Here is an 11771-nt window from a genome sequence, read left to right as displayed (position 1 = left end):
CGAAATCCCAACTATGAATATAACTCAACCAACAAAGTTTAATGTTAAAACTGATAGCCGGAAATGAATTCTATACAAACATACAAAAATATATTAATAATCAGCGATAATAATGTGAAAGAAATTATAGTAGCATAAAGTATGTTAAACGATGCTGAAATATTGTATCACTAAGCTAAGGGTAAATTGAGCAAGAAAAGAAAAAGAATTATCTTGGAGAGAGCAGTAGATGAGGAAATATTTGAAATCAATTATCTGCTCATCTTCTGAGTAAAGTAAATGAGCATGGACATGCTGTGAGAGTATTGAAAGTCAGTCAAGCAGAAAAGGAAAAAAATGAGAAAGAGATATAGATTAGAGAACTTGGCATGCATACACTCAAAAGTCAAGACTTAAACCCGTAATGGATCTTTTTCAGAATTGACATAGATATAACTTATTATAATTGGTTTACAGATAGTGGATGTTTAATACATACATACTGAGTTGACCTTTGTGTAAAATGAAGCTTTGATACACTTATTATAATTGGTATACTTCCATTTCCATACCAAGTTTCAAGCGTACCAAGTCATTACCAGAAACAATGAAAGAGCGGCTCCAATTTGCACCCAAATTCATAGTCAACACTCATTTTTCCAATGCAAAGTCATTACCAGGAGCAATAAAAGCATAGTCAGAATAACATAATACCAATACTACAGTCAGATAAGTTATATACGTTAACAGCACACTCGAAAACTTAGTAATGTGCACTTGTGTTCGCTTGGGACTTTTGTCGAACACCTTATGGACTATCGCACAGAATACATTAAAGACCTTGTTTGAGTGGATTTAATGAACCAAAGTTATACAAATGACATTAATATCACAACCAACAAGCAAACCATAATCACACACAATACACAATCGATTTTACATGGTTCACTAAAAATGATTTCGTCCACATGAGACTACCTGTTTCACCAGATTAAAGTGATCTTAATCACTCAACCTCACAATCTGTGTGTTTAAGGTTCTTGCTCACTCTTGTGAAGCTTGTTCTACCCTTTGTGTTTTTCTCCCACAAGCTAACTTAGCAAATCGAACTCTCTAACTTACTTTCTCATCCACTAAATGCAACATATTGTTGCGGTTCCTATCTGTAAATGTAGCTATGAAATCCTGAAATGCACCTGTTTCATGTATGAGTTTGTAGATGTCCTCTTGATGATGGCAAACAGCATAATGAAATACGCTCCAGCCATGATGGTCAACTTTTAGTATCAAGCCAGGATATTCATTAATAAGTACCGTTAGAAATTCAACATTCCCTTCGTTTGCAGCATCAAATAAAGGTTTTTCGATTATATATAGGGATATTATCAAATTGCAAATCGTTCAATGTAAGAACACTTAACAAAGAATGACTGGTAGACTTAACAAGAACTTAGTAATCGTATGTTGTATTAATTAAAAAGGAAAAGTTGAAAAAGAAATTTTTTCAACCACTCATAAGGCAAAAGATTTTTTAAAAAAAATCTAAAGAACTTAAAAATGAAAATAGAAAAACTACTGCACCGGTGTTGCAACTACTGAGCTACTACAGGGGATAAAGTTATTCAATCGTACTCAAGCTCTTGAAACTAGGATTGAAAATCAGGCTAGTCCGTCCAAATGCAATCAACAGCCACAAGAATGCATATTCTTGTTGTTTTGGCCTGCAGACCAACAAAGTTATGTAAAGAGCCAAGAGATTTAAGTGCAGACTGATTATTAAGATCCTGCATCAGCTGAGTTATGCAAAGTAGCATGTGATATTACTCATAATCCAATAATTCAACATTATCGTATGAAACATATTGAAGTTGACAGATTTTTCATCAAAGAAAAATTGGATAAAAAGATTATTGAATTGTCCAAGATGTGATGAGAGGATCAATTGGCTAACATCCTTACTAGATATGTCTCTTAATGCATATTCTCACAAGTTTTAGACAAGTTGGGCATGTGTAACATCTACGCATCGACTTGAGGGAGAGTGTTGAGATTTCCAAAATATTGTGTAAATCTTTTGTAATGCTTTAGTTATGTCAAGTATATGATCTCATAATATTCTAGAAATTATGTAATCTCCTAATTATGTTAGACAAAATATTGTGTAATCTGTAATTGATATAGTTAGAAGATTAACGAGATCATATACTCTCTATATAAAGGATGTAACTTCGTAGTGATGAATCAATGAATTGAAAATACAATTCTTCAAACTTTCAGAAGTCACCCCCTAATCTAGAAGAACAAACCACAACTAGATTGTATTTGCCATTGTTTGGAATGTAGATAGAGAAATGAATATTGATCAACCATAATAAATTAAGACAAAATACATATAATTGAGTTCAGACGTTTTAACCGCAGAATTTGTTCAATCAAGAAGGATCTCGTCATCATCTAAATTAACATTACCTGAAGAAATGCAGAGCAAAGTTGGAAAACCAAATGATGTTATATTCCTTGCTATTAAAAAGGGGAAGTTGAAATTGATGAGAAAATCATACCAACACTGATATATACAGAGGCCTTGAAATTTAAGAGATTGTTTCTTCATTCATATAATCATGTTTGTATATGTACTGAATGTATTGGCTTTCAAATCACCAACTTTTTTCCAATGCAAAATCCTTACCAAGAACAATGAAAGAGCAGCTCCAATTTGCACCTAAATTCATACTCAACACTCATTTTTCGAATGCAAAGTCATTGCCAAGAGCAGTAAAAGCATATTCAGAATAACGTAATACCAATACTAAAGTCAGATATGGTATATACGTTGACGGTGCGCCCGAAAACATATTAATATGCACTTGTGTTCACTTGGGACTTTTGTCGAACACCTTATGGGCGGATTTAATGAACCATAGTTATACAAATGCCATTAATATCACAACCAACAAGCAAACTACAACCATGCGCAGTACACAATCGATCTTACATGATTCACTAAAAATGATTACGTCCACGACAGACAGACTACCTGTTTTACTAGATTAAAAGGGATCTTAACCACTCAACCTCACAATCTCTATGTTTAAGGTTCTTGTTCACCCTTGTGAAGTTTGTTCTATTGTTTTTGTTTTTATCGCACAAGCTAAATTAGCAAAGCGAACTCTCTTAACTTACTTTCTCATCTAGTAAATGCAACATATTGTTGCAGTTCCTTATCTATAAGTGTAGCTATGAAATCCTTAAATGAACCTATTTCATGTATGAGTTTGAAGATGTTCTCTTGACGATAGCAAACAACATAATGAAATACGCTCCAGCCATGATGGTTATTTAGTATCAAACCGGAATATTCATTGATAAGTACTGTTAGAAACTCAACAATCCCTTTTTTTCCGTCATCAAATAAAGGTTTTTCGATTAGTTGTGATATCTCCAAGTCACCCAACAACATAACTTGTTGCCAAATATGTTTGACTGGTTCAACTGCTGGTGGGTGCATCTTTTTGTTGCCACCTGAAACTGAGTTTGAAAAGCCAACTTATTAAAGAAGTTATATAGGTCAAGTATGGGAGGGATATTGGATCCATCTTACCCATAAGACAAGCATAAGTTGATAGATATAAACTATTATTAAATGGAAATTGTTACAACTACTATCTTTGAGCACATATCTCTATAATTAATCAAAGAACCTACTATATGTAGAGTTCCAGCATTCCTCAAGGAAGTTGGAGCACCTATAATGTATAAAGTCCCAGCATTTCAAAAGAAAGTTCCTGCATGCTGCGTCCTTCTGCTCCTTAAGGTTCCATGATTTCCCTTCATCGTTGTCATCATCGTCGAAAAGAGAGTGTTTACCTGTCTTTGCAAGAAAACTTTTTTCAAAGGTCAAACGGGCTACACCATAAAAGAGTTGCTGATGTTGCTTGGTGAATGATATGACAGGCAAAGAAGCAATCATGCTAGCAAGAGTAGGAACCCAAATCTTTCCATCTTTGAAGACAATGAAAATAGTTGCACAAAACACCACCATTACTGCCGCTATTGATAGGAATAGTGTTGACAGTCCAACAACCAAATTCCTAGGCAACATAACAAAATCTTCATCTGTATATCGTGTGGTGTAAATGGATAAGATTGTTAGTATGGACCAAGAGGATGATGCCAGCGCTATTGCATCTGATATCACAAAAATTATGAAGGAAACTTTCCGAAGGAAATGAGGAGTCCCCGTGTCATCTTTGGTGCCACCTGGCACCGTGAAAGCTGCAGCAAAAGCCACTGTGGTAATAAGTGTTGCCACAATCATACATGAATTTGCAATTTCCTTCATCCACTTCTCACCCTCTTTCTTTAAATCTGTCATCTTCTTATTGAACAGATCTGTAGGAGTTTTCTTATCCTTATTTTCAGCTTCAACATCCATTGGATCCACAATCCTTTCCACTTCCTACATTTATTGATACAAAAAATCTTATCAATGAACAAAAAAAACTGTTTTCTACTCATGTACAGAAGAGTGATGTAAATATTTACCTTAAACCAAAAGAACTCCTGCTGCAACTGTTCTCGTGATGGCATCTTTCCAGCCAAATGCAAGATATTGTTTTCTTCGTCATCTTTGAGCTGAAGAATAAATTTCTTCAATGCTGAACTTATCTGCTGAATATTAATGGTACGGAAGATTTCCTTTTGGCGATTCAAAACAGCAACGTGAAATATGCTATGGTTTTTTCGGTCAACTTTCAATATCAAATCAGGAAATTCACGAATAACTATGGTTAGAAAATCAAAGTTTCCTTTTTCAACAGCATCAAATGTTACCGTGTAGTCAATTTCATCTAAACTTTTGATTTGTTGCAAAAGCCATTTGACTAATTCAACTGCTTCTGGGGGCAACTTTTGGGGCCGTTCTTGGCGGACCTTGTCGCTACCTGAACTTGTAGGTTTGGTTGAGCCAACTTCAATTAGCTTACAGAAAAATTGAGGCTTTAAAGATCTTTAAAATTGAAGAAAGACATATCTTGTAAAGACATTGAAAGAATGAAAGAGAAAAAGGCTAGAAATAAGAGAATATTTAGTGATTGATTATGTATAAAATGATTTTTTTATAAATTAAGAATGTCAAAACAATTCAGAAATTGCAACTCAACCTTCGAAGAAAAGAAGCAATTTGACGTTGAGGCAGCACATATGTACAATTAAATTGATTTAAGTAAAATTTTAACAGAATAAAAAAAATAGATCGGTAGGTTTGTTAGGTCATGGTGTCAAAATGGAATGTGAAACCCAAGACATTTAGCAAATGACTAATAAAGACGTGCTTAAGGCTTTAAAAAGTAGAGGAAATAACCTTTTTTATTGGCATATACAGGTGTTCGTGTTAGACTTTTTACATTATGGTCCTACACTTGTAATATAATTTCATTAAAGTCCTACACTTTTGTGCTGATGTGGATTTTAAAGTCGTGTCTCTTCTCTTGAGCAGTTGTCTTTGATGGAAAGACAACTGCATATAAGAAAGAGAAGTTTACAGGTCCCCATTGATGCAGTTTTAATTTTTGATTCCCAAAACCATCACCCAAAAATTGCAATCAAGTGGAAGATCCTGTAATTCATAAAGGAACAAAAAGATCAAAAGTAATTGCTATGGCTGGAGGTTTGTCATTTATTTCCGCATATATTCTATGGAGTTTTTAAACTGAAATTGATTGTATTGTAAATGAGTAAATGGAATATGAATTTGTTTACATTTGGTATCAGAGCATTATATGAATCTCTGCCTAGCATAAAGTTGTTTGTTGCAAATCTGAAAAATATTGCATAAAATTAGGATTTTTCCATTAAAACCCGTACTGTAAATCAAGCATAACTTTTATTATAAATAGAATTTGTTTTCGATTTTGATGTCATTGGAATCCTTGTTGAAAAAGCTTTCCAACGGTATATTATTTGTCAAAAACGGAGTTCTGGATGCAAAGTTATGCTAGTTTAAAGTTTTGGTTGGTAGTTATTGTTTGGGTGTTTTCGGAAGCCATTTATGGCATCGATTTAGGACGAAATTGTCATTTGGGATGTCACTGATATATTTTATAAGTCCACATTTGAGTTTCCCATCGAAAACGCCTGAAAAATGGCCGGAAACGGGCTGTTGAAAATCTGGAAAATCTGGGTAAAAGTTGCAGAAAACCGGGTCAAGAAGAACCGACCCAATAGGAAAACGGGTCAAAACGACCCGGTCAAAGACAAAAGTCAAACCGGGTCAAACAGCCCAGTCAACTCAGCCCAAACCCGTCAGTCAAACCCGACCTGGTCAACAGCCCAGACCGGTCAACGGGTCAAACCGGTCAACGGACTGGTCAACGAGTCAAACCGGTCAACGGACCGGTCTAATGGGGCGAACCGGATCAACCGACCCGGTCAAACGGGTAAACCCGACCCTGGTCAAGACCCGGCGCGTGAAGGCGCGTGCAAGACTTGCGCTTGCGCCAGGCGCGTGAGGGTTTAGGGTTGGGCGCGTGTAAGCGCGTGCAGGCGCGTGAAGAGCCCGTGGGGGCGCGTGAGAGAGTGTGCTGCCTTCTGGCGGCGCGTGGGGGCGCGTCCTTTGGTCACGGTGGCGCGTGGAAGTCGGTGACAGCTTATATGATGGTTTTTTATGTTATATATTACTTTTTTATGCATAAATAATGTATTATGCTTGCATTGATTTGTGTTATATTATACAAATTCATGTTATAAATTATATGGTGTTTTATGATCGTATATATTTTTGATTAATTTAGAGTAGCCGCAGCATCTAAATTATTATAATATATGTATTTATAAATATTAGTTGTGATCATATTAAGGTTAATAACATCGTTTGTAGTTAATCATATTAGTATAATCATTTTACCCACAGGGAATGTTATATTTTTATGATTAATTAGGGATGAAATAAAAATTATTCTTATTTCTTAATTAGCCCACAGGCATTATGAAATATTAATAATTTCTAGTTTCATCATTAAAGGATAATGAATCATAATATGTAATGTCTTTACCCACAGGGAGATTTTATGATATATCGATTCATTTATGATTTATTATTTGTTTTACATTGGTAAACTTATAATTTGTTCTTGATGTTTGTGCCTCATAATTTATTATTAAGCATGTTATTGAATTACCTACAGTTGACAAACTTTGATGATGGTTGAGGATAAGGTTCCTAATTTAAATGGTGATAACTACAAATCTCGGAGAGAGGCTGTCCTCTTCATTTAGGGTGCATAGATCTTGACTATGCTTCGTAAGGAAGAGCCACCAACACCTACAGATACTAGCTTCAAGCTGAGATTGCTTTGTATGAAAGGTGGAGCGATCAACCGTTTAAGCATGATGTTCATCAAATCTCACATTACGATAGTATCCGTGGGTCGATACCGGAGTGTGAAAAGTCAAGGATCTTATGGAGGCAATTCATGCACAGTTTGAAATACAGACAAGGTATTAGGAAGCATCCTAATGAGTAGATTGACATCCATGAAGTTGACTGGTATTAAAGGAGTCCGTGAGCATATTATGAAAATGAGGGACATAGCTGCTCAGTTGAAATCCCTTCAGATGGTGATTAATGATGACTTCCTGGTGCATATGTCCTGAACTCTCTCTCGTCTCATTATACTCCATTCAAGATATCTTATAACACACAGAAGGATAAATGGTCAATCAATGAGCTTTTGACCATGTGTGTTCAGGAGGAGGAGAGGCTGCTTCAGGAAGTGAAGAAACAGCACATCTGGTGACAGGAAATGTCAAGTACGCTTCAAATAAGAATAAGAAGTGGAAGGGAAAAGGCAAGCTGCATGAGGTATGAGCAAAGGTAATAAGGACAATATCAAGTGTTTCTTCTGTAAAAAGACGGGACACATGAGAAGGATGTCTAAGAGGAAGGCCTGGCTTGATAAGAAAGGTAACTCTTATCTCTTGTGTGTTATGAAATATATGATTTGTGTTTCACATAATGATTGGTGGATTGATTCTGGTTCTACAATCCATGTTTCTAATACCATACAGGGTTTTCTGGATCAAAGGAAGCCATTAGGAAGTGAATGCAGCATCTATTCAGGAAATAGGATGCCTTCACGTGTTGAGCTGTTGGAACTTATAGACTTATTTTAAGTACTAATTATGTTTGGATTTGGAACGAACCTTATATTCCTAGTTTTTCTAGGAATTTAATTTCAGTTTCTAAACTTGTACCATGTGGATACTCTTCAACTTTTATGTGAGTTCTTTTATTTAATTAAGAACTCATCTATGTGGAAATGGTATTGGTTGATGGTTTGTTTAAAATTCATTTAAGTGATACTGTTCCTTATAGTCTTATGACTTCACATGCTAACACTGGTATGAAACGTACTATTATGTATGAAAACTCTTCATTTTGTGGCATAGGAGATTAGGACACATCTCCATTGATAGGATTAAAGTTGGTAAATGCTGGAGTCTTGAAACTCTTGACTTTACTGACTTTGATACTTGTGTAGACTGCATTAAGGGAAAGCAGACTAACAAATCCAAGAAGGGTGCCAAGAAAGATTCTGAACTTTTAGAAATCATACACACAGATATTTGTTGCCCTGACATGAGCTCTAGTGGTCAGAAATATTTCATCACCTTATTGATGATTACTCACAATTATGTATCTCTATATGCTTATCACAAGGATGAAGCGTTGGATGCTTTCAAAATATATAAAGCAGAAGTAGAGAAACAATGTGGAAAACAAATTAAGATCGTGAGATCTGATAGAGGTGGTGAATATTATGGTAGATACACTGGTATAGGACAAGCACTTGGTCCATTTGCTAAATTTCTTCAAGAGCAAGGTATTGTGGCTCAGTACACCTTGCCGGCACACCATCTCAGAATGGTGTAGCAGAACGGAGAAATAGAACATTAATGGATATGGTACGGAGTATGCTGAGTAACTCCAAACTTCATTCTTTGTGGATTGAAGCTCTCAAAACTGCAGCGTATATATTAAACCAAGTTCCAACTAAGGCGGTTCCCAAAACGCCATTCGAATTTGGAAAGGTTGGAAAACAAGTTTAGTCATTTACGCATCTGGGGTTGCCCAGTTGAGGTTAGAGTTATAATCCACAAGAACGGAAGTTAGATCCTAGGACTATAGTGCATATTTATTGGATATGCAGAAAAATCCAAGGGATATAAGTTTTATTGTCCTAACCATTCCAGTAGAATTGTTGAATCAAGAAATGCCAATTTCTTGAAATGATGTGGTCAGTGGGAGTGATCAAATCAGAGACTCAGTCTCTGAGAAAAGATGTTTCAGACAATGCCTCTACATCAAGTAAAAGATTGGTTGTTCATCCAAACAGGGTGAATAATGAAGAACCACTCAATCTAAATCAATTCTGATGCGATTGTTTTAGAAGATCATTTTGAACAACCTCCAATACAAGTGGAACAACCAGTTGTGCAACAGTCTCAAGAGACTGCTGATACAACATTAAGGAGATCTACTAGAACAAAGAAATCAGCAATTCCTACTGATTATGAAGTGTATATGCAAGAGTCTGATGTGACATAGGTATGAGGATGATCCAGACACGTTTTTACAAGCTGAACAACAGTAAATCGAATTGTGGTATAATGCAATGATTGATGAGATGAATTCTATGGCGGATAATAAAGTTGGGACCTTGTTGACTTGCCTACTGGAAAGAAACCTATTGGTTGTAAATGGGTATTTAAAACCAAAAAGGATTCATTAGGCAACATTGAGGATACAAGGCTAGACTTGTTGCCAAGGGGTTCACGCAAAAGGAAGGAATGATTACAAAGAAACATTTTCTCCTGTTTCTAAAAAGGATCCTTTTCGTATCATAATGGCATTAGTGCCCATTTCAATTTAGATTTACATCAAATGGATGTTAAAACAGCTTTCTCAATGGAGATTTGGAGAAGAGGTTTATATGAACAGCCTGATGGGTTCATTTCAAGTGATGGTGAGCATTTGTTTTGCAAGCTTAAGAAGTCCATTTATGGACTTAAACAGCCTCCCGACAGTGGTATTTAAGATTTCACACTGTTATCTCTTCTTTGGTTTTGTAGAGAATGTCATGGATCAGTGTATATACACACAAGTCAGTGGGAGTAAAATCACTTTCTTGTGTTATATGTGATGATATTCTCCTTGCAACCAATGATTTGGGTTTGCTACATGAGGTGAAACAATTTCTCTCTCAACATTAGCATGAAGGATATGTGGAGGCGTCTTATGCATTGGCATTAAGATTCATAGGGATAGGTCTCGACATGTTTGGGACTATCTCAGGAAGCCTATATTAATAAAATTCTTGAGAGATTTAGGATGAAAGATTGCACCAGTGTAGCACCCATTGTTAAGGGTGTGACAGTCAATCTGAACCAATGTCCTACACTTGAGATTGAAAAGGAACAAATGAAAACTATTCCTTATGCTTCAGCTGTTGGAGCCTAATGTATGCTCAAGTCTGACTAGACCTGACATCGCTTTTGCAGTGGCATGTTAGGAAGATATCAAAGTAATCCAGGTTTGGATCATTGGAGAGCTGCAAAAAGGTCATGAGGTATCTTAAGGAACTAAAGGTTTCATGCTTACTTATAGACGTCGACATTTTAGAAGTCGTCGGATATTCAGACTCAGACTTCGCTGGATGCGTGATTCTAGAAAACAACATCCGGATATGTTTTTATGCTCGCCGAAGGTGCTATATCTTGGAGAAGTGCCAAACAATCTTATTTGCCACTTCTACCATGGAAGCTGAGTTTGTTTCCTGTTTGAGGCAACTACACAGGGTATTTGGTTGAGAAGTTTCATTTCTGGGCTTGGAGTTGTTGAGTCTATCTCTAGGCCAATAAAGTTATATTGTGACAATTCAGCTGCTGTATTCTTTGCTAAGAATAATAAGAGTGGAAGTCGAAGTAAACACATCGACATTAATACTTAGCAATAGGGAGCACGTTAAGCCAAAGAAGTGCTCATTGAACACATACATACTGAGCAGATGATTGCTGATCCTCTAACGAAAGGCATGCCACCAAAGACGTTCAAGGATCATGTGTGCAAATGGGACTATGTCCCGCTTTGTCACTATGAGAGGTAATACTTTCATTGTCTGAAACTTTGTAATTTAGTTGTTTTCTCTTTTAAGTTGTATACATTTTGGTTGGAGCAAACAAACATTTAGAGGACCTGGAACAAACATTGAGGTTTGTTCATAAAGTGATATCCACATTTAAGCGTTTATTTAGAAAGAGAGAATTGCATTGTAATACATGGAAGGTAATACTTGTTTCAAAGGGACTTACCGCTATGATTCATGTACTTTTTTCTCTTTCTAATTGAACATACCGCATATACATCTCTTGTGTTTTGGATTATATTAGAGTTTGGACCAAGTGGGAGAATGTTAGACTTTTACATAGGTCCTACACTTTTGTGCTGATGTGGATTTTAAAGTCGTGTCTCTTCTCTTGAGCAGTTGTCTTTGATGGAAAGACAACTGCATATAAGAAAGAGAAGTTTACAGGTCCCCATTGATGCAGTTTTAATTTTTGATTCCCAAAACCATCACCCAAAAATTGCAATCAAGTGGAAGATCCTGTAATTCATAAAGGAGCAAAAAGATCAAAAGTAATTGCTATGGCTGGAGGTTTGTCATTTATTTCCGCATATATTCCATGGAGTTTTTAAACTGAAATTGATTGTATTGTAAATGAGTAAATGGAAT

The 11771-nt window shown here is 35.9% G+C and overlaps 1 protein-coding gene across 1 annotated transcript; it reads right to left on the bottom strand.

Annotated features, from left to right (window-relative positions):
• Window positions 1-3667: 3667 nt before the first annotated feature.
• On the bottom strand, window positions 3668-11397 carry LOC116123181 (ankyrin repeat-containing protein NPR4-like). The gene is made up of 3 exons (XM_031408988.1): window positions 11393-11397; window positions 4525-4987; window positions 3668-4438 (listed from the first exon to the last, which is right to left on the bottom strand). The coding sequence occupies exons 1-3, from the start codon at window positions 11395-11397 to the stop codon at window positions 3668-3670; spliced, it is 1239 nt and encodes a 412-aa protein (XP_031264848.1).
• Window positions 11398-11771: the final 374 nt, after the last annotated feature.

This window comes from Pistacia vera, unplaced genomic scaffold (genome assembly GCF_008641045.1).
Source record: "Pistacia vera cultivar Batoury unplaced genomic scaffold, PisVer_v2 Contig140, whole genome shotgun sequence".
Lineage (NCBI taxonomy): Eukaryota > Viridiplantae > Streptophyta > Magnoliopsida > Sapindales > Anacardiaceae > Pistacia > Pistacia vera.
Note: the sequence above shows the minus strand (reverse complement) of the source record. Positions and strands in the feature narration are given on the sequence as shown.

Coding starts and splice junctions, on each gene's coding strand:
- LOC116123181 (XM_031408988.1), bottom strand. Junction 4,439..4,524: donor AGGAGTTCTTTTGGTTTAAG/GTAAATATTTAC, acceptor CAATAAATGTAG/GAAGTGGAAAGGATTGTGGA.